The 27,277-nt window shown below is 40.1% G+C and overlaps 1 protein-coding gene across 1 annotated transcript; it reads right to left on the reverse strand.

Annotated features, from left to right (window-relative positions):
• Positions 1-133: 133 nt before the first annotated feature.
• On the reverse strand, positions 134-27,111 carry LOC128015378 (bone morphogenetic protein receptor type-2). Its single transcript, XM_052599180.1, has 13 exons — positions 26,300-27,111; positions 15,485-15,640; positions 15,227-15,403; positions 12,317-12,424; positions 12,122-12,213; positions 11,354-11,581; positions 10,481-10,595; positions 8,952-9,112; positions 8,678-8,825; positions 8,452-8,588; positions 8,134-8,303; positions 6,249-7,456; positions 134-2,060 (listed from the first exon to the last, which is right to left on the reverse strand). The coding sequence occupies exons 1-13, from the start codon at positions 26,373-26,375 to the stop codon at positions 1,801-1,803; spliced, it is 3,036 nt and encodes a 1,011-aa protein (XP_052455140.1). The 5' UTR covers positions 26,376-27,111; the 3' UTR covers positions 134-1,800.
• Between the last annotated feature and the right edge of the window lie 166 nt (positions 27,112-27,277).

A 27,277-nucleotide genomic window follows, 5' to 3' on the forward strand; every position in this document is an offset into this window, starting at 1 on the left:
ATAAAAATGCATATGCTGGTCAAGGTTAGAATAACATGTTTAGTGCGCCGACTAGTGGTGATTCTCTCATAATGCAGTTCCAAATGCTGATGAATGAAGTGTTTCATCACACTGTGAATAAACTGAGACTATGCAAATGCAAAGCATTATTTAATTTAAACAATACACTTTTACACTCTGCAACTTCTTATACAAATCACAATTTTCAAAATGTCTCAGCAAGGGGTAATAAAACGATTGATCACATCACTATGATTACGATTGTGTTAACAGGAGAATAACATTATACAAACACTCATTCACACATACATGCATAGAGACACACACATACGTGTGCATAAACACACTAGGGTCACAGCTAAAAGTATCTTGTGCTCTTTAAGATGCATTCAAGACATGCAACAGTCAGTTCAGGTAAGGATAATATGGGACTCTGTTTATACGATATTAATAACAGCATCCTATTCATTATCACTGACATGCCAGAGCAATTTAGTAACACAAGAAGGTTTGGTTTCAAACCAGAGCTGCTTGCTTCATGTCTTTGTGCATAGCATAAAATGCTGATGTTGTGTGCTGTGCTTTAAAAAAAAAAGACTTTTCTCAGCTTTCTAACTGATTAAACCTTTGCCCTTTGTTGACTGTTTGTTCATCAAATGATTGGAACAGGTAAGTGCGTATGAAGATGCACATCCCTATAGGAATAGATACAAACATGCAGCACAAAAACCATTCACACGACTAAAGACAAGACACAGAGCCACAGGAACAAACACACAGAGAACTGATCTTGTGCACGCATGCACACTCACTCACACATAGAAAAATAAGTACATTAAATAACAAGTAGGTCCAAAGCATCATTAGACAGTTTAACAGGATCCAGAACAGTCAGTATTCCAGACCAAGTGCAGATTTGTCTTGTGAGTAAAGCTTTTCCAGAAAGCGAGAAGTGTGACTCCTGCATCTGATCATTTTATATCCTGCCTTGGTCTTTGTAGAGTCACACCATTTCTAAATATTGTTTTGAATGTCTGATGCTGAATTATATATAGTGCCACCACAGTGAAATGTGTTGAATAGTTTTTTTTTTTTTCATATAGTCTGTTGGCTTCTTTCAGAACTCAGAAAGGGAAGCCTGCTGTTATTTGCACACATAACAGCACTTATTATAATATCAGATGCTGTGAACAATGTCTCATAAATCTCAAAGCTGTAGGAAACTGTGCTTGGGAAAATATTAGAGAATGTAAACATATTTTGCAAGTATGCATGGGCAAAAATTAAAGCTTTGTAACCTTACAAATGAAATGATTAAAATTATTGTTAATGAGTTACCCTATAATCTTATCTTAATTTCAAGTTATATATATATATATATTTAAAGATGTTACACTCTCAAAGAGCAATTAAATATTTTAGAGATTAAATGTTTCTAAGAATTAATATTGATTATATAAATTTAAGGAATTTGAGAATGTGATAATTAACTACATTTTCACTGGTTAAGTATTAGGGACCATTTCGAATGGTCAAAATAATTAACTTCAAGCAAAAGCAAAAAGTGCAACCAAAAAGCGGCTTAATTAAAAAAAGTAAAAAAACATACAAAAATTTAACTAAAAGATGGCTGCATAGCTCTTTTCAATGTAAATCCACTAAGACACTTACTGTGCTTACAATTGGGGTTAAATTGAAGATATTTGTATGGTTCAATCCATACTTTTCTCCACAGCCTTCAGACTTTTTAGAGCTATAGAGCTTGTTAAAAAAATGTCAAGATCAAAGTAAGGTCAAAATTCAGAAGTCACAGTCACTGGGATCTGAGAAGCGAGATCCTCCACGACTACCTAGATATACGGCAGAGGCTGATTTAGGTCTGCTGGTACCAGCCTGACCGGGCACTCCATGACGTCTGTTGTTGTTGACTTCAGCATCCAGTGTATCCGTGGTGATAACCCAGCTGGCAGGACGCCACTTCTTCAGAGCATAAGGCGTCTTTACTCGCTTCTTGATTTTATCTCCTGATCCCTCTGTCACGTCGTCAGCAGACTTGCCTCCTGTTGGAAAGCCAAAAAATTACAAGATTATCACATGTCATTTTAAAATGTAAAACAATAAGCCTCATTCCTGAAGCATAATAAGATTGGCTCTATGTGTAAATTGTTACAAAACTGAATAGTTTTACAATCTACAGAGCTCTTAAACAGACCAAATAATTGTTTTTAATTTTCTTTAGAAATTAGCACAGAAGAAAAACATAAGCAGTATCTTAACCCAAAAATCTATTATCTTATTTTGCAACATGGAAGTAAGCAATTGTCTGTGAATGTGCGAGACTTCTAAGACTGTCAAACTGATTAATCGTGATGTATCATATCCAAAATAAGTGAATGTTTTAATAAGTTAATATTAATAAGTTAGTGTTTACATGATATTTATGCCAACTGTGTATATTTACATGTATATATAAATACACAAATATATATATATATAATGTGACGAGTCAGCTGCCTCCTCCCTGGTTATCATCGGCACCCCGTCCTTCACCAGGCCCCCGTCAGGAGTGGGTGTATGAGAGGTAGGGCGCTGGATGAGCCAGGGCTGTTTAAAAGCCCAACGCGCCTCTCCTCGTGAGACTGGTCTCTTCCCCGTGCATGCACACTGGTGTCCTCATGGGTCCAGGAAGGGTGGGTTGAGGGACTCCCGCGTCACCAGAGACATGAGCTGCCGGACCTGCGGTCCGGACGAGAACCGCACCCATTTACACGGCCGACGGGCCAGGATGCTGGGCCACCCATCCCCTGCAAGCGCCGCGCCCAACGAGAAGGATGCGACCGCTAGAAGCCGCCGCCCCTCGTGCCCCAGACCGAAGAGGGGAGCACGTGCGGCCGCCAGACTCCGCCCCTTACCTGGACCCTTCCTCCATGAACACTGCCCGACCCACACGAACCCCGCAGCACAACGAGGACACCAGAGCCCCTGTTTGTTTTGGACACTCTCCCCCTTTGTTTTATTTTCTGTTAATAAAAGCATCTCCGAGGCCTGATGCCATGCCCACTGTGTCCGTCGTTGGCTCCTCCCGTTACTATCTCAGTTTCTCCGAAAATTAGAATATTGTGAAAAGGTTCAATATTAAAGACAGCTCATGCCACACTCTAATCAGCTTATTAACTCAAAACACCTGCAAAGCCTTTAAATGGTCTCTCAGTCTAGTTCTGTAGGCTACATAATCATGGGGAAGACTGCTGACTTGACAGACAGTTGTCCAAAAGACGACCATTGGCACCTTGCAAAAGGAGGGCAAGACACAAAAGGTCATTGCAAAAGAGGGTGGCTGTTCACAGAGCTCTGTGTCCAAGCACATTAATAGAGAGGCGAAGGGAAGGAAATGATGTGGTAGAAAAAAAAGTACCAGCAATAGGGATAACCGCACCCTGGAGAGGATTGTGAAACAAAACCAATTCAAAAATGTGGAGGAGATTCACAAAAGAGTGGACTGCAGCTGGGGTCAGTGCTTCAAGAACCACTACCCACAGACGTATGCAAGACATGGGTTTCAGCTGTGTCAAGCCACTCTAGAAAATTAGTGGACCAACAGAAGCATCTCGCTTCAAAAAGGGCTGGACTATTGCTGAGTGGTCCAAAGTTATGTTTTTTCTGATGAAAGTATATTTTGCATTTCCTTTGGAAATCAGGGTCCCAGAGTCTGGATGAAGAGAGGAAAGGCACACAATCCACGTTGATTGAGGTCCAGTGTAAAGTTTCAACAGTCAGTGATGGTTTGGGGTGCCATGTCATCTGCTGGTGTTGGTCCACTTTGTTTTCTGAGGTCCAAGGTCAACACAGCCGTATACCAGGAAGTTTTAGAGCACTTCTTGCTTCCTGCTGCTGACCAACTTTATGGAGATGCAGATTTCATTTTCCAACAGGACTTGGCACCTGCACACAGTGCCAAAGCTTCCAGTACCTGGTGTAATGGCCATGTAATGCCTTGTTCTTAATTGGCCAGAAAACTCACCTTACCTTAACCGCAAAGAAAATCTGTGGGGTATTGTGAAGAGGAAGATATGATATGCCAGACCCAAGAATGCAGAAGAGCTAAAGGCCACTATCAGAGCAACCTGGGCTCTCATAACATCTGAGCAGTGCCACAGACTGATCGACTCCATGCCATGCCGAATTGCTGCAGTAATTCAGGCAAAAGGAGCCACAACTAAGTATTGAGTGCTGTACATCTTCATACTTTTCATTTTTATACTTTTTAGTTGGCCAAGATTTCTAAATATCCTTTCTTAGTATTGGTCTTAAGTTATATTCTACTTTTCTGAGATACTGAATTTGGGATTTTCCTTAGTTGTCAGTTATAATCATCAAAATTAAAAGAAATAAACATTTGAAATATATCAGTCTGTGTGCAGTGCTTTAAGTGGGCCGGTAAGCTCTTTTGGACATCTGTTTTAATAGAGGTTTTAGTCTTTTGCCTGCACTGCCACTTTTCAGAGCTCCCTTCACAATGCAAGCTTCCTAATTCGTCCCACCGAGAGCAGAGACTACATTACCCATATACCCTTGAGTTTTACAAGTGAAAAGCGCATGCGTCGTATCTGCCGCTGTCAGTAACAACTCAATGCGGTCGGAGAGGGCGTGTGAAACGCGCACACTCAGCTGAATAAAAATATGGTGAATAAAAATATGGTGAACAACACTTAGGGTGTACTCACACTAGGCACGGTTGCCATGAACCGGGCCCGAGTACGATTGTGGCGCGAAAATTTTCACGTAATCGTGCTGCTCGTATGAGGGTGTTTGCAAGGTACCAGCTGAAGTGCAGCAAGGACTTTGCAGTTTTTAGTTTTTTATGCATTTTGCACCTCTGCCGTAGACCAAAGCAACCCTTTCCCTACCATGTTGGTTTTGGAGCGTCCCAAAACCGTAACGCAACGCGTCCTTTTCCGTGCTCCGGCACGGTTAGCGCTCACACTGCATGCGAACCGCGCCCGAGTCCAACTGAACCGTGCCCTGGCCCACCTCTTCCAAGCGGGCCAGGGCCGGCCAATCGAGCCGCGCCCGGGCACGGCTCGGAGCACTCACACTAGTCAAACGAACCGCGCTTTGGTGGTCAAACGCACTCGGGCACGGTTCAAACTGGCTAGTGTGAGTACACCCTTAATATGCTCTCCTGGCTTCAGACTCTGAGTACTAAAGCAACACGTTCAGAATCAGATAACTCGCTGGCTGACACCCCAGCATGTCTGAATGATATCGCTGCAGTTCAGACGCAAGCTAATGAAGTAATGCAGTAGCTCTTTCAGGTAGGGTGACCTGACTAATTCAAAATCTTGAATTAGTTATTGTCTGATAAACATTAAAAACTGTCTCCTGAGGCTGAGGTCGTCCTGCAACCAGCCCCCGCCGGCTGCTCATTGGCTGCTGCATCTTTTTTCTAAATTCTAAAAAAATACCGTAGGCGGCTAGGCACGAATTTAGATATTCATTTATCAAATGAATCTATATGCACGAAGAAAATACGACTTTTTTGTCCACTTTTTTAAAGCTTGATGAAGAGAGCGCAAGTTGCTGCAACTGCGAGGAGGACAGTGATGTACGCGTAAAGGAGTGATTGACAGTTCGCGGCACTGTGTACAAAACATAGGTTTTTCTCATTAGTGTTAGCGTTACAGAAAGGTCAGATTTACGCACTGTTACAACAGTCATTGTTTTTTTTTTCTTTTTACAATGACACTTGAGTTCATGATTTTACTGTTGTTGTTTCTTGAGGCAGACTAAAGAGTAATGGCAGACGGTTGTTCTTTGAATAAAAATATGTTTAGTTAAGGTTTGAAATTCATTATCTTTTATTAGAGGCTACGAAGTCTAATATCATAAGCCCCCCATCCCATCACCCAAGAATTTCGATACTCTCATCAGTATCGATAGATCGATACTTCAGGATCGATTTGGCCATCCCTAGTTATAACGCAAGCATTACTGAACATGTAACGATTAAAATAGTACTGAAAATTTATTAGTAAAGCCTTACATTACTGCGTTACAGCAAAAAGTGAAATGTTACTGTAATGCATTACTTTTGTAATGTGTTACTCCCAACACTGGTGGATACAGTGACAATTTAATTTACCACCGGCGACATGCACACACCCCTTGAAAAAAAACTCATTAGTTCTGCAAAAAAGTACATATTTTGCATTCAAAAGGCAAATTTAGTTTGGAGCACTGATACTCACCTAGTAATGGCAGTGTGGTGATGGACAAATCCAGTGAGTTGGGTCTCTCTGGTCTGCGCACACGGTTCTGTCTAAGCAGGGCCTCTCCATGTGTCTGAGCTTGGGTTTGGGCCTGTGGAGGAACCAAGGCTGGGGTAGGACATGGGTCGGGCAGTGCAACAGGCTCCACGGTAGAGGCTGATGGAGCATCTCCTGTTGGACCAATACTCTCACTGTTCTCTCCCTCTTCTCCTCCACCCTCAGTGTCTCCCTCGCCATCTCCCTCGCCATTGTTGTTATTGCTGTTGTTGTTGTTTGCATTGTCTGGATGTGGCTCTCTTCTCAGAAGTGGTTCCTGCTCATCAGGGCTAGTGTTCAAGATGCCGAAGTTCAGGTTCTCTGAAGTCATGGCGCCCTTCCAACGGACATCAGCAGCATTGGCTGCACTTCCTACTGACTCAGGTGCTGCTGCGGTTGCATATTTAATCACTGCTGCCGCAGCATCGTTGTTGGCAACAGTAATCGGCCTGGGCTCATGTGCCATGCTAACTGCATTGGCTTTAGCCACACCCATCTCGACTTTTTTCAGATTCGACTTTCCAAGTTTCCCAAACTTCATCCGCAGTGACGAAGACGACAAGGTAGATGTTTTCCCACAAGGCTTAGCATTGAGACTTAAGCTACTTGGCCTCTTAGGGACATTCTGCTGCTTAGGTAGGATGGTTACAGGGGTGTCAACATGCCGACCTGAACCCTGAGATCCTGAAACCTCAGAAGCCATCTTCATGAGGGGGTAGAACAGGCCATGTGAGGTTGCTGTTTCTGGAGAGCAGAACTGTTTCTGTGAATGTTCCATCAGGCTCTCATCAGAGCTCTCCCTCAGGTTCCTCTGGACTTCACTCGGGTCAAGTTTTGGTATCTCCAGGTCTTCCCGGGTCAGCTGAGCACAGAGAGGGCCACTGTTGCCCACTGGTGGAGGCTGTGAGGACTCTGAAATTGGAGTGTGGGAGGAGCTTTCTATGCTAGACTGTCGTGATTGGGCCTGCTGCCATTCGTAGTTGATGCAGTTCCTGTTCTTCTCTCCAGGGTTAGACCCTTCCACTGAGGGTGGGTCCACTGAGGTGTCATTATGGAGAGGTTTATCAGCAACACTGTAGCCTTCAGTGTTTGTAGATGAGTGTTCAAGGAAAGAACCCACTTTAGGGGTCTGCTTTCCTGCAGAGATGTTCCTGGAAAATTTTAGTTAAAGTAAGAATCACATAAAATAAAAGCAAACATTGACTTCTGCACATGATTTGTGACAGTTTGTGCTTATTGATTATTAATTATCTAGAGTTCTATATACTGGGATTAACTGGTGATGTGCAGTTTAGTGTTAAACATAATAAGTCTGGATTATATTATTGATTATTAATTACCTGTGGTTGAATTCATTGATTGAATCATTGTTGAAGTAAAGATATGATTGTTTTTGGAGTTCCATTAGTTATGCAGTGAGTACCGGTTATTTATTGCCTGTGGTTGTAGAGTGCAGTAATACGTTTGTTCAATCAGTGATTACTGATTATCTGCAGTTTTACAGTGAGTGGTCAGTGATTACTGTTTATTGATCACCTTTGAATGTACAGTGAGTGGTCAGTAATTACTAATTACTGATTCACTGTTATTGGTCAGTGATTTTTAATTGCCTGTGATTAAATGGTGAGTTGTTAGTGATTATTGGTAACTTCTGGTTGTACAGTGATTGGTCAATGATAACTGGTTATTGGCACCTGTGGTTTTACAGTAATTATTGGTTATATATTACCTGTGGTTATACAGTGAGGGTCAGTAATTATTGGTTACTTATTACCTGAAGTGATCAGTGATTGCCTGTGGTTATAAAGTAAATAAGGTTATTGATTACCTGTGGTTAAACAGTGCAGTGCTGGGGTTGAGAGCAGGACTGACAGATTTTTCCCTGTCCCAGATAAGGAGCAATTCAGCAAGTCTCTCCTCTGCACACTGAGCCGTCAGTCGGGCTTCAGCATCCTGATCCCAGCAGTCTTCTATTGTCTCTTTTAGAGAGTGCACCGTCTGCACATAAACACGGACATATACATCAACATCAACAAATATTTGTTAGTCCAAAATAAGTTTTTGGACTATAAAAGCTTTTGGACAGTTTTAGTTCAATAAGAGTTGATATGCTGCATTTGTGTGTGTTCACATCTTCATTTCTCACCAGGCTATTCTCTTTCCAGGCCTCTGGGAATTTGGGTCTTTCTTTTTCTCGAGACACAAATGCCTGCATGTCTTCTATGGTAGGGTGATTGCCCAACTCTGCCTGAAATGCCATCTGAAACGCTGGAACTGTTTCACCTGGTGGGACAGAAGATTTTTACTGAGAACAAACTGAGAGTAGATGTGACATGGATGGATCTGCACGTGTGTACATGTGTGTGTGGTACCTGGGAAGAGGTCCGCACACCGCATGAAGGTCTCCCAGTAAAGCAGACCCAGTGCATAAACATCCACTTGTTTCAGCGCAGACTCACAATCCTTCAGATTCACTGCCCCTTCTAGCACTTCTGGAGCCATGTATCGCACTGTACCCACCTATTGAGTGAGGTGAAGAGGGATTACATATGATTAGTATGAGGTAGTATTGTCTTAATCACCGGTCTGGTTTAGATTTTGCTAGGTTGGATCAGACTGGACCATTCTAAATTGCTGTTTGCTGACCTCACTGATGGCACTGTTGTCCTCTTCTCCGTGCCCAGGAGGTCTCTTTCCCGTCACAATCATGGAAAGTCCAAAATCACTGATCACACACGAGCCATCTGTCTTCACCAGTACATTCCTACTGTTCAGATCCCGGTGGGACACGGCCGGTTTATACACATCTAACAATGAGAAGTAGAAAGGGTAGGAAAGGGAGAGATGGAAGGGAAAGGAGTGGGATGAGAAAATTACATGAGAGTGAATCGCAAAATAAGAATTGCCACTAGAGAGCACTAAGAACCACTTGTGTCTCAAGAAATAAGCTATGTAATAGGAATTTTACTAATCTAAGTGATGCGGTTATGCACAAATGCTTAAAACACTTTGAGTGGCTTATGTTAGTTTCCTCTGTTTTATAAAAACAATATGATAAAAGACACTGAAATATATCATATAAATGTAATAAATAATGACTATTTTATTAAACATGTTTATGTGTAAATATGTGTATATGTAAATAATTACATTTATTGAGAATAATGATAACCATGATCTATTTCTCTACCAAGTAATATAGCTTTTAATAATGCTGTATATGAGAGTTTATATGTCTGTCCAGATTCTGTGAGTTTAATGCAGGATATATCAGTATATATCAGGATGTCTGCACTGAAGGCTCTTTCTTTCTTTAATAGTCTTTATGCCTTTGATTTCCATGCATTTTTCTGACACTAAATAAAATCGGAACACTTTTAGAGCCTTTCAGACTGAAACAAAGACAATGAAAACTAAAAAAAGCACTGAAATTACGCCCCATCACTGCCTTCCTGCTTTCTCAGACTGAGGCTATAAATAAAGTGCACACACCCACTATCACATCCATACTCCATACTTAAAATCTAAAGTGTATTTTAAATAGTTGATAACTTTTGTCTGTTTTAGAGCTTGACAGCCTGAGGTCCAGTTCACGCCACTGCTGTACTTAATTGATCACAAATACAGTAAAAACTGTAAAATTGTGAAAAATCATTACAATTTAAAATAATTGCTTTATATTTTAATATATTTGAAATGTAGTTTTTCTTGCCATTTTTAGCAGCCATTACTCTGGTCTTCAGTTTTGTATGATCCTTCAGAAATCATACTAATGTGCTGATTTGATGCATAAGAAATATAATTATCAATATTAAAGCTGTGCTACCTAATATTTTTGTATAAAAAAAAAAAAAATTCTGGATTTTTTGATTAATAAAACTTTATAAAGATTATTTTCAATTCAAATCTTTTGTAACATTATAAATGTCTTTACTTTTGCTTTTGATCAATGTAATGCATACTTGCTGCATTATAATATTAATATCTTTCACACAAAAAAATCTTACTGATCCCAGATTTTGAACAGTACTTTATAATAATTTTATGAAAGAGATTGGCCACTATAATCATCAGCATTCTGCTTTTGTACTTCACAGAGGAAAGAAAATAGTACGGGTTTGGATGGAACGACAAGTGTGTGAAATATGAATTTATTTGTTATTTTTGTGTCTCACCCCCTCTCTGTATTTCTGTGTGCAGGTACGCCAACCCTCTGGTGACAGACAGAGCCAAACGACAGCAGCTCAGCCAGTCCACAGTCCGCCCGCTCAGATACGTGCACAGAGAGCCCTGGGAAGACAGAGGAAGTACTCTATTCAGAGGAAATCATTTGCAAAGTACAGGGAGGAACGCACAGGAAAGACGGGGGGTGGGGGGGGGGGATGAGATTAAAGTGCAGAGCAAGAAAGAAAAGCGGCGGTATATCTCAAAATTAGCACAATTAATGCACTCCTGCCATACCTCAGGGCTACCTTAGGGATGCCTCCTGTCGCCATGGCAACCTTGCTTGAGGTTAGCCCACAGGAAGTACAGGCTGAAAGCCCACGGTTATGAATAATTGAAAACTTCTCAGCTCAGTCAATAATCTCTCTCTTCCTCCATTACATCGAGAGAGTGTGTCGTGGGTGTGAGTATGCAGCGAGAGGTAAAATGAGGATATTCTGCTAAATTGTAATCTTTTCCTGGTTCCTTAAGTGCAAAAACAACAGAATAGGAGGATGAAAAAAGACGTAGAGGAAAACTGCAGGAAGAGAGTAAGCCAGTTTTAGGTGATATCAAAAGATATCGCATTACACTTGTGAGATGCTGTTACCACAAGATCAAGAATGACATCAGATCCCTTGGGTCTCTAAATATAGCCACAAAATAAATGTGTGCAAAGGCAATTTTGGAGCTGTGATGTAGAGAAGAAAGAATGTGAGAAAAACAAAAACAGACTAAATGGCTGAGGGGAAAAGATTGAGTAATCTGGAATGAGACTAGAGTATTTGCTTTTGGAATTTTTGGGGCGGCTGGTCTGGGTTCCACAGTATTCCTGCGATACTCACATGCGGGTAAAACTCCAGCAAGAGGAGAAACTCTGTCCGGCCTTCTGTACCGACACGTTCCTCACTCTCTAAGAAGCGCGCTACATTCTCATGATCCAGGAGGAGGCAATAAATCATACGCTCATTAGTAAACTGCTGCCGGTTAGCAGAAACGAAAACTTTCACTGCCACAGATCGCTCATCAAGCAAGCCGTGGTACACTGTTCCATACCGGCCCCGGCCAATCAGCTGTGAGGAACAGAAAGAGCAAAAACAAAAAACATTATAAAAAAAAAATAACATTATAAATATAAATTATGCATATATATATATATATATATATATATATATATATATATATATATATATATATATATATAAATATGTTTAAATCGTTGGTGTCTGAATTTTTTAAGATTTTAGAAGAAGTCTCTTGACTTGATACTGTAAAACATTTATATTATAAAACATTATTACAAATTTAAAATGGCAGTTTTCTATTTGAATATAATTTAAAATGTCATTTATTCCAGTGTTGATCCTCCAGAAATCATTCTAATATGCTGATTTGGTGCTGACAAATAATTTCTTATTGTTGCTGTTGAAAACGGCTGTGCTGCTTAATATTTTTATGTAAAATCATGCATTTTTTCAGAATTCTTTGATGAATAGATGTTCAAAAGAACAGCATTTATTTAAAATAGATTTCACTATTTTTTTACTATTTTATTTGCTTAAAAAGGGGCGGAAAAAATAATCAAGCAGTTACTGGTGTCTGTGATTGGTTACCTCCAGCAGTACTAGGTTGTCCAAATCCAGAGAAGGAGGGGAAAGTGCAGTCTCCAGAATATCCAAGGTATGCAGAGAGTGTTTACTACGTCCTGGAATACACACAGGTATATAAATCCACATGCACATAGGGAATTTCATCATCAGGATTGAATCATACATTTAAAGCATCATAACATCACTTTGGCAACGCACCTCTTAGCATGCGGTAGCTGAAAAAAAGCAGAATGGCGAGGAAAGCAACCATGGAGACAGTTGCTAAGGCGACAACTATGACTTCCTCTCTGTAAAGTTGGCGGGAATCTTGAAGGATTCAAGGACAAATGTTAACTCATGAACCAGAAAGTGAAATCGAATGAATAAACAGATTGCCAATAAAACAACAATGTGATAATAATTAACCTTAAAAAATTAAATGATATTAATTATTATAAATAAAATAAATAATTTAATTGCAAATAGTTAACCAAATTTACTGAGTCATTCCAGCTCAATTTAAAGGGTTCATATGATGCAATTCACAAGTTCACACTTACATATAATTGAGGGGTAAAGTTGAATGCATATCTGGCGTGCTGAGGGAGGGCTCCGAGCTCGGAGTTCGGCCCGAACCCAGGGTACTCCCCCCTATGTAAATGTTTTAGGACTAGAAGTGTGGAGAAGGGGTGGTGGGAGGATGCTGCAAGACTGTCAAATGAATTGAGGTGAGACTGCTGTATATATACCTCTTACCATTGATTGCTGAGTGCTCTCCACCTGTGTTTATTATGTGAACGTGCTCCTCCCAAACTTTGTTAATAAAACCTCATTTTTTAATTTCTTTTTGGAGTGTTACAAGCTCTCTGTGCATAAAGAAGATCTGTAAAATTGCAAAGACTAAAGTCTCAAATACAAAGAGATATTCTTTATCAAAGTTAAGACTGTGCCACGCCCCCCTAAAACTGCTCATTCAAACACGCCCCCACATGTCTAAGTCACTATGTGGAAATATTTATGTAATGCCACCCAAATGTTCACACAAAGAAAGAAAGCGTGGTTTCAATGACCGCAATTGGTGTTGAAGCAGCCATGTCAGGGAGATGCTGTATGCTTCTAGGCGAAAGCAAAAGCACTTTATTTGGCCTTCTGAAAGTTGATGCATTTAGGAATCTTTAAGATTACTTAGAACAGAACAGCAACGCATTATATGGACGACCGTTTTATGAACCTAGGAGAGGAGGTTATTCTGACTTTGCTACGACAATCTGGTGCTTCTGAATCTGAATCAGCTACTGTAAGTATGTTTTGTTATTAGTCTAAGTCAGTGGTTTTTAACCTGTGGGCCGCAGTGTTTTTACACTGAGTGTAAACGCAGTGGACCTGTGTTTTTCTGCATATGCTACAGAACAACAAATTCAAACATGCATAAAAGGCTGTCAACAGGCTCAACATAAATGGCTGTCAACATGTTCCCTCCTGACTGCTTGCTCCACTGACTGTTTCCCGTTTTGCTGAGCGCTGCCAGTCCTAGTTATTTTCTGTTCATTTGGAGATCATTCTAGCACTGTGTGATTAATAGGAATCGTCATAAAATAATGATTTGAGCATGCGCAATTTTTAAATCGCTTTATAGCACGACTTTCCGCGGCCCTTACCTCCCGCAGTATGCTATCCGATCCAATCAGAATGCAACACCCCTAGCGCGAGAACAGAACAGACTGGGCATATGCCTAACTCCAGGTTCACACACGGTCTGTGATGCTCCTTTTTTCGGAGCCCATGTTAACGGATCAGAGCATTCAAACTGCACGCGGTAAAAGGCTAGAGATAAAAACGTGTGAAAATAATTAATATCTAGCACACGAGCATAGAGAGAGTTGTGAGTTTAAGTGAGAGGAGACACGTTTTAAGGGAGCACACTCTCCGGGCGAGAGCATCATGTATCTGAGCAAGCACGTCTGGTTTTGTGACAGAGCAAAGGAAATCTGCATGTGAGCTGAGAGATTCGTGCTCGTGCATTATTTTAATGTGCTTTCGCGTTACAATAATGCGCTCTCTCTGCTGCTTCTCCATTGCATACACATACTGTATACAGTCTGTAAACTTGTGAACCTGTATAATGTATAACAAATCTATTTCAACACCTGAGTATAGTGATTATTTTGACTTATGTCTGTTCTAGAGACGTTACAACTTTCTGATAAAGCTCTAATTGGTTTTCTTTTGGAAATATGTTTCAAATTCATCCTAAATGAATCGCACAGCCCTAGTTCATTCAATAAATACAGTTAACAATCTAGCTTCTGAGTACTTAGTTATTAACCCAACAATAGCGGGGTCAAATCTATATATATATTTTTTTTTTTGCAGTCGGCCGCGCAAACATATATATTTGGTTGTGTGGGCCGCGAGTTGAAAAAGGTTGGGAACCACTGGTCTAAGTATTTGCTATAGACCATTCAAATGCACAGTTTTACATGTCGTATGTGTGTGTGTGTGTGTGTGAGTGCACACGCGCATGTGTGACAGAGAGAGAGAGAGAGACAGGGTGACACAGTGGAGTCAGCTGTCTTAACCGTCCATGGCTGGTGTACTGCAAACACATACGAGCTTCATCACTGTGTCTGTCACACCACTCTGTTCAACTTTTGGGCATGAACTGATGGTAAAACTAAGGACATTATTAACTGTCCTTACATTTTTTTTTTTTAAGATGAAGCTTGCGATTATGGAAAGTGGTGTTATATTTCCAACAAGTGCTTTGTGATGTTCGGCCAATCACAATGCACTGGGTCAGTTGGCCAATCAGAGCAGACTGCGCTTGTCAGAACGAGGGACTTTTTTGTAGAAAAGTACGCGTTTGAGAGAGGTGGGGCATAGGGGACCTACAATAATGTACTACAATAAAGTATTTGAAAAATTATGTTTTTTGACATTAAAACATGTCAACATATTCTGTTACACCAAATACACAAAATAATGATCTTTAAAAAAGCATCATATGACTCCTTTAACCCGTCTTTCATTTGTACCTCTGTTACTACTAACACATCTTTCACTCAGACTCATTAGTTTGCATTTGCTGACAACTATCTGTTTGTCTTTGAACCCCACACACACACTCACGTAGATGCTGCGCGGTGGTCGGCGAAGGAGTTGGGAAGTCCTCAGTGAAGTTCAGGTTGCACATGTCTTTGTTGCAGCAGCAGAATCGAAAACTTCCATTCTGGGCCACCGACGGTTGGTTGGTCACCACGCAGTGGTCATAGCACTCCTGATGGACAGCTAAATTTGTCCAGCAACCTGTTTTAAATGGAGGAAATAAAGCTAAGAATGACTGTAAAGTTCTTTGAGTGTTTGTGTGTATGGAATGTATCTATATACCTTGCTTCTCTAGCAGAATTTTGTTCTTCTTTTTTAACCAGAGTCCAAAGCAGTGACCTCCATGATTACAGCGAATGGTGGAGTTCTCACGAAAGACTTGCCCATCTCCTTGTGTATCTTCCAAGTACGCACACACCCTCTGCTCACTCTGTGCAGCTAAAAAGTCAGAGAAAAAATGAGCAGAAGATCTGAATAGATGAGCCTTGTTCAAAGCAAACATATTCACAGAGTTAAATTACACAGCTATCTCTGGTTCAATTCCCAGGAAATAATTTATAGCCTGAAAGCACTGTAAGTTGCTATGAATATAATTGTCTGCTAAATGCTTAAATGTAAATGTACTGGTCAAGAAAAAAGGTATATATATATTGAACAAAATTATAAACGCAATTATAAACTTTTAGTTTTTGCCCCCATTTTTCATGAGCTGAACTTAAAGATTTTAAACTTTTTCTGTGTACACAAAAGGCCTATTTCTCTCAAATATTTTTCACAAATCTGTCTAAAACTGTGTTAGTGAGCACTTCTGCTTTGCCAAATTCATCCAACTCACAGGTGTGGCATATCAAAATGCTGATTAGAAAGCATGATTATTGCACAGGTGTGCCTTAGGCTGGCCACAATAAAAGGACACTCTAAAATATGCAGTTTTATCACACAGCAGTCTCACAGTTTTATCACAAACAGTCTCAAGTTTTGAAGGTGCATGCAATGGACATGCTGACTGCAGGAATGTCCACTAGAGCTGTTGCCTGTGAATTGAATGTTCATTTCTCTGCCATAAGCCATCTCCACAGGTGTTTCAGAGAATTTGGCAGTACATCCATCACATTGCATCATATAACAATTATTAATTAATAATATTAATAATGTTCATCGTCTAGCTGACTACGTCTTGTATTAATTTTTTCTAAAAATCCTGTCAAACGTGCACAAACTGACAGTCACCACCATAAGCTACTACTAAATATTGTAGAAACATTATTTTCTGTAAAGTTGCTTTGTAACGATTCGTATTGTTAAAAGCGGTATACAAATAAACTTCAATTGAATTGAATTGAATCCAACCAGCCTCACAACCGCAGACCACGTGTAACCACACCAGCCCAGGACCTCAACAACCAGCATCTTTATCTCCAAGATCGTCTGAGACCTGCTAGCCAGACAGCTACTGCAACAATCGGTTTGCTTAACCAAAGAATTTCTGCCCAAACTGTCAGAAACCATCTTAAGGAAGCTCATCTGCATGCTCGTCATCCTCATCGGGGTCTCCAAGTGACTGCAGTTCGTCATCGTAGCTGACTTGAATGGGCAAATGCTCACATTTTTGATGGTGTCTGGAACTTTGGAGAGGTGTTCTCTTCATGGATGAATCCCGGTTTCTGATGTCAGTGTTGTGGATCGAGTGGCCCATGGTGGCAGTTGGGTTATAGTATGGGCAGGTTTATGTTATGGACAGTGAACACAGGTGCTTTTATTGATGCCATTTTGAATGCACAGAGATACCGTGACGAGATCCTGATTCCCATTGTTGTGCCATTCATCCACGACCATCACCTCATGTTGCAGCATGATAATGCATGACCCAAAGCTGCTAGGATTTGTACACAATTCCTGGAAGCTGAAAACATCACTGTTCTTGCATGGCCAGCATGTCACCCATTGAGCATGTTTGGGGTGCTCTGGATTGGTGTATGAGACAGTGTGTTCCAGTTCCTACCAATAACCAGCAACTTCGCACAGACATTGAAGGGGAGTGGACCAACATTCCACTGGCCACAATCAACAACCTGATAAACTCTATGTGAAGGAAATGTGTTGCACTGCGTGAGGCAAATGTTGGTCACACCAGATACTGACTGGTGTTCAATCGGATTTAAATCTGAAGATTGATTTGGGCAATCTAAGACTTTACATTACGTTCCAGACAGCGCTTTTTAGCTTGATCAGCTGACGTGCTATTGAGCAGACAAAGCTCTCGTCGTGGGAGGAAAAACCCACGGTGGCTTTGTGTTTACATCAATGATGCGTGGTGCCGCGATGCTGTTGCGGTCTGCAAAAACTGCTCACCCCTGGTGGAGTTTATGATTAGTAAGTGCCGGCCATTCTATCTGCTGAGGGAATATACTGCCATACTGCTTGTTGCTGTTTACATTCCTCCGAACTCCAAAAGGAGCAACAGGAACGATGCACTAAATGAACTGTACCAGCACATCAGTGAGCGGCAGACAGCCCACCCTGATGCTTTTCTCATCATAGCCTGGGATTTCAACCATGCAGACTTAAAGAGTGTGTTTCCAAAAATACACCAACACATTAACTTTCCAACACGAGTGATAACATTTTAGACTGTGTTTACACCACACAAAGAGGAGCCTACAAACCTGTGACAGCAACATCTCTCTGCTGAACGAGCTGAACACCTTCTTCACTCACTTTAAAAAACAAAACAGCACCACTTCTCATAAGACTCCACCTCCTCCCGGTGACCAGGTGATGACACTGACCCCAGACAGCGCGAGGAGATCCTTCAGCAGGATCAATGCACGCAAAGCTCCGGGTCCTGACAACATCCCTGGCTGTGTACTGAGATACTGTGCTGCAGAACTCACTTAGGTCTTCATGGAAATTTTCAATATCTCACTTAGTCAGGCTGTTGTTCCCACATGTTTCAAAGCTCCCACCATCATTCCAGTCCCAAAGAAGCCATCTCCATCCTGCTTCAATCACTACTGTCCTGTTTCACTTACTCCCATCCTCATGAAGTGCTTTGTACGGCTAGTCATGCACCACATCAAGGCTGCCCTCTCCCCCACCCTGGACCCCTTCCAGTTTGCATACCGGTCCAACCGCTCGACTGATGACGCCATCACTACTGGCGTCAACTTAGCACTCACACATCAAGAGAAAAAGGACTCATACGTAAGAATGCTGTTCATAGACTTCAGTTCAGCATTCAACACAATCATCCCTCAACAGCTCATTTACAAACTGGTCCAGCTGGGGCTCAACACTTCGTTGTGCAACTGGCTGTTGGACTTTCTGACTGGAAGACCTCAGGCAGTATGGGTCGGCCGTAACACATCCAGCACCATCACACTGAACACTGGGGCTCCCCAAGGATGTGTGTTGAGCCCCCTTCTCTTCACTCTGATGACCCATGAAGTGCTTGAAGTGCCGTGAAGTGCCGACCCGTACTGCCTGCACACCATCACACAACTCCAACCTCTTCATTAAGTTTGCGGATGACACGATTTGATGGGTCTCATTAGCAACAAAGATAAGACAAACTACCGGAGTGAGGTGAGCCGCCTGGCCATGTGGTGCAGTGACAACAATCTCTCTCTGAATGTGGAGAAGATGAAGGAGATTGTTGTTGAATTCAGGAGAGCACACACTCAGCATGCTCCTCTGACCATCAATGGTGCGACTGTGGAGAGAGTGAGCAGAACCGAGTTCATGGGTGTGCACATCACAGAGGACATCTCCTGGACTGACAACACCGCAGCACTGGCCAAGAAATCACAGCAGCGTCTCTACTTCCTCCGCTAACTGAGAAGAGCCAGAGCCTCACCCCACATCATGTGCACCTTCTACAGAGGCACCATCGAGAGCATCCTGACTAGCTGCATCACTGCGTGGTATCGCGCCTGCAATGCGTCCTGCCGGAAGACTCTGCAACGCATAGTGAGAGCAGCTGAGAAGATCATTGGTGTCTCTCTCCTCTTCCTCCAGGACATTTATGGAACCCGTCTCACCCGCAGAGCCCTTTGCATTGCAGGTGATCCCACCCACCTGTAACACAGCTTCTTCAGTCTGCTGCCATCACGGAGGAGACTTAAGTCTGAAGTCTGAACTGAAGGACACCTTCACCCATCAGGCTGTCAGACAGCTGAACTTGTTCCCGAACTTGCCCCCCCTTCCCTCTTTTGCCCCAGGCACCACAGAACTACCCCCCCCCCCCTATAACTATATGAATATATACATTACGTGTTACTTTCTTTTGTCTAGGGTTAGGATTTCTACATAAGGTCTATTAAGACCTGCCTAACTACATGATGTATTCTGTCGGTCTGGATCTGAAGGGGATCTCAGTACCATCTAGCCAGTAGCAGAGAGGAAAAATCAGGGAATGAATGTAACCGGTGTTCTTCTGTGGCCAACTGGCCATCAGTTGTTTTGAGAAAGCAATATCTTGGCCAGACAGGCTTTGTGAGAAGCAAACCTCCCAAGACATTATATTGTGCAGGTGATGCATGATAATAGTTCTTTCTTAAGGGCTGTAGATTGAAGACACTATCAGCGATGAATGCAGATGACGCTTTGGGAGATTACGTCCAAGGTCATCATTAGCTATGATGTCCATAGAGGCATGCTTCACTCCCCTACGCTCTCTTCTCTGCTCATGGTCTGCTTGTGGAGGAGGATGTGAATGTTCTCTGATAACAACACAACTGAGCAGTTACCCAGGGGCCTCTGTATTCTACTAACCCTGAGAACGCATGCAAAGACACACACAAACACATCACAGCTCAGCTGCATTATGTCAGCAGACACAAGCTCAGGGATATACACATTTTTCAGGTATAATGAATGTATTTCCACACTAAATGCACACACAGTAAGTATACAAATGAGCAGTTGTAATTTTACTGTATTGAAAGTCAAAGGTCACATTTTTGCCACAAATATTGAGTTGTCTGTTTAAACTTTGTTTCATTTTTTGTCAATTTTACATCAAATGTGGGAATTCTCCTGCATTAAAATCATGAACCGTGAAATACATTTCAAAATCAACAATACAAACTTGGACTAATATGGACTGATTGAGATATTTTTACCTTTTCAATGTTAATAAATAAAATTAAATATATATTTGTCGCAACCACAGTTTTGCTTCCCATTATATGGACTAAAATATAGTGTAAGTCAATGAAAAAATGTTTGGTTACCAAGTTACCAACATTCACACTCTCTCAGAATAAATGGTACAAAAGCGGTCACTGGGGTGGTACCTTTCCAAAAGGTACTAATATGTAGCATTTAAGTACCAATATATACACTTCAGGTACTAATATGTACCTTTAATGTATTTATATGCACCCTTTATGGATAAATAAGATACAATGGTGTACCCTCTGAAAGTGTACCGCAGTGGTAACTTTTGTTCCTTTTTTCTGTGAGTGTACAGGTTTGGAACGACATCTAGCATATGGGAGTCTTACTCTTCGATACAAAAAAAAAATCTAAATATCAAAATATTCAAAATGTCCTGCAGTGTAACAACAGTATCCTCTGGTGTGACATTATTTGATTCACAGAAAAATGTTCAAAGCACTCTATTTAAGAACTTTTCTAATCTTATTATTATTGTGTTGTACAACCCCATTTGTCATGTTGGCTTAATACATAAATGTAAATGTATTTTAATTACTGTTCAAGAAGTTTTCAACGATTACAGTTGAACAAATACAAAATACAAATTTGTAATTTGTAATAAAAAGAACTTACAGTTTACAGTGTCTAAAACATTTTCCCTTATATACATAATATACATATATATCTTAAAATACTGATGCTTTAAAAATAATGTACAGATGTACAAAGGATCATTAATAATGTACACGCACATTACTCTGTGAAGCTAAAAGATCAGTTTCCACTATAGAAGCAGCCAATGGTGGTTTCTGACACTGGCTGACACATCAACCTAATGAGCTCTCAGCCAATGGGAAGCTCTGACACAGGCTGATATATATCGGGATAATGAATGTGGTCTGTTCATCCCTCTCAGTATTCAAGTGACAAGCACACTGAGGAGGACGAGATTGTGTAAACTGTATTTGTATCCATGAAGATGAATGTTTCTGACAGGGGGAGTAGAGAAAAACGGACTTGCAGCCGCAAAAAAAAAAAAAAAAAAAAGAGTAATATATAAATTACACCTTATATTTTTTTTTCACGGTCTATTAAATTAAATACAAGAACTTTTGCTGTCCTATAGCTGGGCTCCATGACAGCATTTTACTGCCTTCTCATCAAAAGGCTGTCAAATATTATTAAATTATAACTCCAGCAACCTGATACAATACAGTTTATAAAGCATTTCAGCAGCACAACAGCAAACAAAATCCAACTCAGTGAAGTGGATAATTCATGACTCTCCATTTCTAACATCACTACAAAGCACAGCAATGTGTTCACGACCTACATACTGGTTCACATCTAATGCTTCCAGCCAAAAAACCCTCCCTTGCCTTTCCTCCAATCTGTCCATCCAGCCATACTTTCACCCAGCTGCTCAGCTAAACTATTTGAGTACATTAAAATACTCACAAGATTAGGAATATTTGTTTGCGTGAGAAAGGAAGTGTGAGTCAGAGGTGAATGAGAGTCATTATGAATCAATATGAACTGAGCAAATGGTTTAGTACTAGTCCAAAAATGAAAATATTGTCAACACTTAGTCATTCAAATGAAAAATGGCACCATAAATTTAATTAGTCCTTGCAACTCAAGTGATATATTCCAAAAGAGTAACACTAACACTATTTTACAGTGTTATTTTACTCATTTTCTAGTTTATTACAAACTTAAAGGGTTAGTTCACCCAAATAGCAAAATTATGTCATTAATAAATTACCCTCATGTTGTTCCAAACCCGTGAGACCTCCATTTATCTTTGGAACACAGTTTAAGATATTTTAGATTTAGTCCGAGAGCTCTCAGTCCCTCCACTGAAGCTGTGTGTATGGTATACTGTCCATGTCCAGAAAGGTAAGAAAAGCATCAAAGTAGTCCATGTCATCAGTTCATTATCTGGCTTGGCTCGGTGTTCATCTTCAGTTCTCTCTTCACAGCAGTTCAGTCAGTGTACTGTTTGACTACATGAATTACTCCGGGATATTGGTTTGTTTGAACTCAGAGGGAGTGTCAGCCACATTAAACAAGTTAACAGCTTAAGTCATTTGTGGATTAATGCGTATTGGAGATGCAAACTGTTTAAAACGGTTGAGTTCAATTTGGTGAACTGGTTCAAAAAGATCCGGTTACATCGAATGATTTGTTCGTGAACGGGATATGACAAACTGCTTTGTTTTGAACTCTCTCTCACAACAGACACGGAAGAGAAGACAATGCTGAATAAAGTCATAGTTTTTGCTATTTTTGGACAAAAATGTATTTTCGATGCTTCAAAAAATTCTAACTGACCCTCTGATGTCACATGGACTACTTTGATGATGTCTTTCTTACCTTTCTGGACATGGACAGTATACCGTACACACAGCTTCAATGGAGGGACTGAGAGCTCTCAGACTAAATCTAAAATATCTTAAACTGTGTTCCGAAGATAAACGGAGGTCTCACGGGATTGGAACAACATGAGGGTAAGTTATTAATGACATAATTTTGCTATTTGGGTGAACTAACCCTTTAAGCTCATTTGAAAAATGTGCCTTTGGAAGCATTTCTGCAAAATTATATTACGTTGCTTTTCTCACATTCCGCAAAGTGAACCGTCCAGTGAGTGGCACTAAAAGTGCATTAGGTTGTTGAACAAATAGTGCCGGTTCAGAAATTAAATGTGAAATAAGTTGCAGTATCAGGTTAACATTCGTTTTTGAAAAAAATGTACCACCTAAACTACACCTAACCATTAGTTATAAAAAAATAAAAATGCATTTGCTGAAGCAATCATGCCATTTTAGTTTGCTTCTGCAAGTCTTTCAGCTCTCTTATCATGACTCATGTTCACGAGAATTATATTTAAATGCAAATCAAGCAAGTTTATTTACTAAATCAGAAATACAAATGGAGCGTGTTATGTGATAAATCATGCACTATGGTAAATGTGCCATACACGTAGTATTGTGCAACTGCATGAAAACAAGTCTGCCTCTAGTTTTCATTTCAGCTGGAAATTGCATTGAATGTATAAGTCACATTTCTTTTTTTGTTTTATCTTTTTGCTAAAATGTAATATTAATGTATTTTTTTTAAATGAGGTCGAGAGAGATTTTTTCTGGTCTTATTTTGATTTTTATATTTGCATTACTTTTTTCATCTAACGCTCTCGCTTAATCTTTAAAAACATAAATAATTTAATAACATGGGTAGACATAAACTTCAGCAAATCTTGCAATAAATATCCTTTTTCATACTGTATTATAATATTCTGATGCCTACATTCATAACATTTAACATGTAAAATGGTTGATTTTAGCTTGTAATTTTTAATTTAGTCAAAAGTATAGAACTGAATCTCTGCCATTTTTCACTGATCAGCCATACCTTGAAAATAATTAGAATTTTGATTTTTATATTTCATTTTGAATACCCTACTTTCACTTTTTTTCTTATACAAAGTCGGCTTCAGAAGACTTGGAATACAGTACACAAATCTTATGGACTACATTGAAAACACTATTATGAAGCGCAAAGTATTAAATTTTCTGTCTGAGTCTGGAAATAAAAAAACAGGAATTGGATTCTTTGTCCACTAGGTTAGATTTTAGCTATAGATAACATACAAACAGGCCAATAATCTGTTCGACTGATCATCCACTTTCCATTGCAAAAAAAAAAAAGAAAATCACAATTTTCACAGTGTGAATGGCCCAAACTTTAAAGCTTACTGAACCCCTTTCGCCTATATTGTGCATTCTAAAAAGCAAAGCTCTCCGTGTTCACTTTATCTTGAGATCTGAGTCCAATTTCAAGGCCAGGAACAGAATGAAAAGGAGCATTTTTTTTGTTTTGTTTTTCTCCACATGGTTCACTACTGAGTCCACTTGACGCACAAAAACACTGATAATTGTTTCACTGATCAACTTTTCTATGCAAAACTTCTATATTCTGTCAAAGATTGCTCTATTTCACGGAAAAATAAATAAATAACGTGGTTGGAATAAGATGTGGATGAGTAAATGATGACAAATAGTTCATTTTGAAATGAAATCCTTTCAATCTTGGTATGTAAACAAAGCATTTTCACAGATAAGCCACCCTTATCAACATACTACAGAAAGAACAGAACAAATCTGAACTACACAACTGAAAGGACACTGTCAGTGCTTCTCAAGTCACGGAGTCAAATGCACAACCATTTCTATGCCATCATGACACTTACTGTCCTGCTGGGGATTTATGATTTCTTATGTATGGTATATAAAAACACACACATTCACAAAACAACAAGAAAAGGCCAAACAATCCCACTCTATGGAATGCAGTGATTATTTCAGGAAGCACACAAAATTACTGTCACACACAAACGTAGAGGAAAGAAGAGGAAATTGCATGCACACACATATGTTTCAGCTTATTTAAATGCTTGTTTTGAGTAAAGTCTCTCTGAGGCCTCCGCCTCTCTGGTTGAGATACGGTGGAATAGTCTCAGACTGGTTGAAGGGCAAACTGATAAAAACAAAATTAAAATAGAGGCAGACAAATAATACATTCTGTATTTTTTCCACTTCACTATTTAATCGATTCTTTAACTTTGGGACAACTAATAAATGGCTTCTCTACAGAATATTGCCTAATACTACACAACAGGAGCCAATGGTTTTCATAGGCAAATTCATTTATTATTTCAACATGCTGTTTGTATAATATTTACATTATAGTTACATGAAGCTAAATTATTACTGTGATTCAAATATTCATAACTGTTATCTTTGTATTACTTATTACTAAGGGTTTTTATAATTCTGAATGTATGTTAAGTTTTCATTTTCATTTTAGTTCTGTATTTGTAATTTTGTTATGTGCCTTCATAATTTTTATTTGTTTTTATACTGTATATTTATTTCGATTTTAGATTTTTAAGTCAGTGGCTTTCACGATCTAGTATTTACATATATTTGACATTTCAGAATTATTTCAATTGTGAAAACATTTTTTAATAGTCTTAGTTAATGATAACAACTCGGCTTAGTTTTATAAGTCCAATAATCATTTTGCCATCATTGTGTCACTGTATTGTCCTATATATTGGTTGTAAAAACAGCACTATAAATAGCACTATAGTAACTAGAAATCTGAGGCTGGCTGGAATCTGAAGTGGACATAGGCAAGCTTTAAGCGTTCTTGAGTGGTCAGATATCTGTCCGAGCAGATATTTGGCTCTGGTTCCACAGCCCGGATGGTCAGACTGCGGGGTTAGCCGTGGAGAAGGCCAATCTGCAAGCCCTAATGTGCCTATTTAAGCATCAAACCGCAAGATGGGAAATTACATTTCATGCTTGTCTTAACAGCTAATCAGTGTTTAGCCTTTTTCTCCCCACATGAACCATGATCAGGGTCAGCTCTTCTCTTATCTGTGTGATGCTCAGTAGCTCTACTGCAGCTCAGGGGTTGGTGCCAGAGAGAGCGCGCGCACACACACACACACACACACACACACACACACACACACACACATAAAAGAGAGCTATATATTTAAATGGACATATAAACACCGATAAAGACACAGTTGTTTATATATACACATCCACACACACTATGACACAGACAGTGCTGATCTCTTTACTCACACACACCTACTCACTTTGTTACTTATCCACAAATAAAAAAAACACACACACACACACAGGTATTGATTGAAGAGTTCCTGATGGATGTGGGTGGCAGTAAATACACCATAAAACTGGCAGGACGTAAACACACCTACAATGTACAATTAATTTCGCCTTCACTTTGAGAAGACATTGAGAGATTTGGAGACTAGGGTGTGGAACAACAATTATACAGTAATTCTATGATATTTACTGCCATTCTTTCTATTGATCTGTTAACTATTAGCCTACTTACCAGCCACAGGACCCAGAAGAACCACCATAGCAATCAGTCCAACATCAAGAATTGTTATTCTGCCTTCAACTGCCATGTTTTTTTCTTTTCTCCTCCTCTTCAAAGACAATATATTCGGATTTATTCTCAGTTACTTGTATAGCTCCCTAGGCTTCAGACTGCACCAGGCAAGAATATTTAATGCTTTGGAGAGTCCAGCATCACACTTTTTCCTTTTTTTCAAAACAGCATCAAAAGCAAGCTGTTCGTTTGAGAATGGCAATAAAATTGTATGAAACTATCTTAAAGGTCTTGCATTAACCTTCATTGCTTTTATTTCCTCCAGCAGAAAGCATCAACTGTAACCAACTGATGTCTGTGGAATCTGTCTAACTTACTGAGTGTCTAATGTAACAAACCAAATTTACAAATCACATCAAACTTTGTTTTTCCCTTTGTTCCAAAGCACGCGCCCCATACATCTGCCTAATCAGAGTTTAGCGCAGTTATATGGGACATCCCGAGACCGCAAGTGTCCTCGATGGTAACACACAGTTTGTGGTACAGGGTAACATCCATTTCGTGTCTCCCGACTGTTAAAATGTCCATTTGTCGTCATATTCCTAGCGTTCGTTATCTTTTGAGATTCGTTTCGGGAATTTTCTTTGCTTCCATGATCCAGTGAGCTGGGAAACTGTACGTTTTGCGATTTTAGTCCGTACTTCACACAAGGGGAACGGCACCAGAAGACAGGCCAGGAACGCACAGCACACCAGACCGCGACTGGAAACGCCTCGTCCTCGGATTGTCTCTGGATCCGACTGTTCGATGTGGGGCCGGTTTATAAGAGAAATGAGGTGAAGCGCCCTCATGCGGCAGACTGGGTAAAATGACAATAAATATTGTGAAGACACTAAAGACAAAAAAAGCAAGGCTGGTGAATTAACACTGCTCGTAGAGCACAGCTGTTTTTTTAAAAGCAGTTTTAAAATTACCTTA

Source organism: Carassius gibelio, chromosome A6 (genome assembly GCF_023724105.1).
Source record: "Carassius gibelio isolate Cgi1373 ecotype wild population from Czech Republic chromosome A6, carGib1.2-hapl.c, whole genome shotgun sequence".
NCBI classification, from domain to species: domain Eukaryota; kingdom Metazoa; phylum Chordata; class Actinopteri; order Cypriniformes; family Cyprinidae; genus Carassius; species Carassius gibelio.

Coding starts and splice junctions, on each gene's coding strand:
- LOC128015378 (XM_052599180.1), bottom strand. CDS start 26,375: ATGGCAGTTGAAGGCAGAATAACAATTCTTGATGTTGGACTGATTGCT. Junction 15,641..26,299: donor TCTTCTGGGTCCTGTGGCTG/GTAAGTAGGCTA, acceptor CTGACTTTTTAG/CTGCACAGAGTGAGCAGAGG. Junction 9,113..10,480: donor CACAGAAATACAGAGAGGGG/GTGAGACACAAA, acceptor TCTCATTGTTAG/ATGTGTATAAACCGGCCGTG.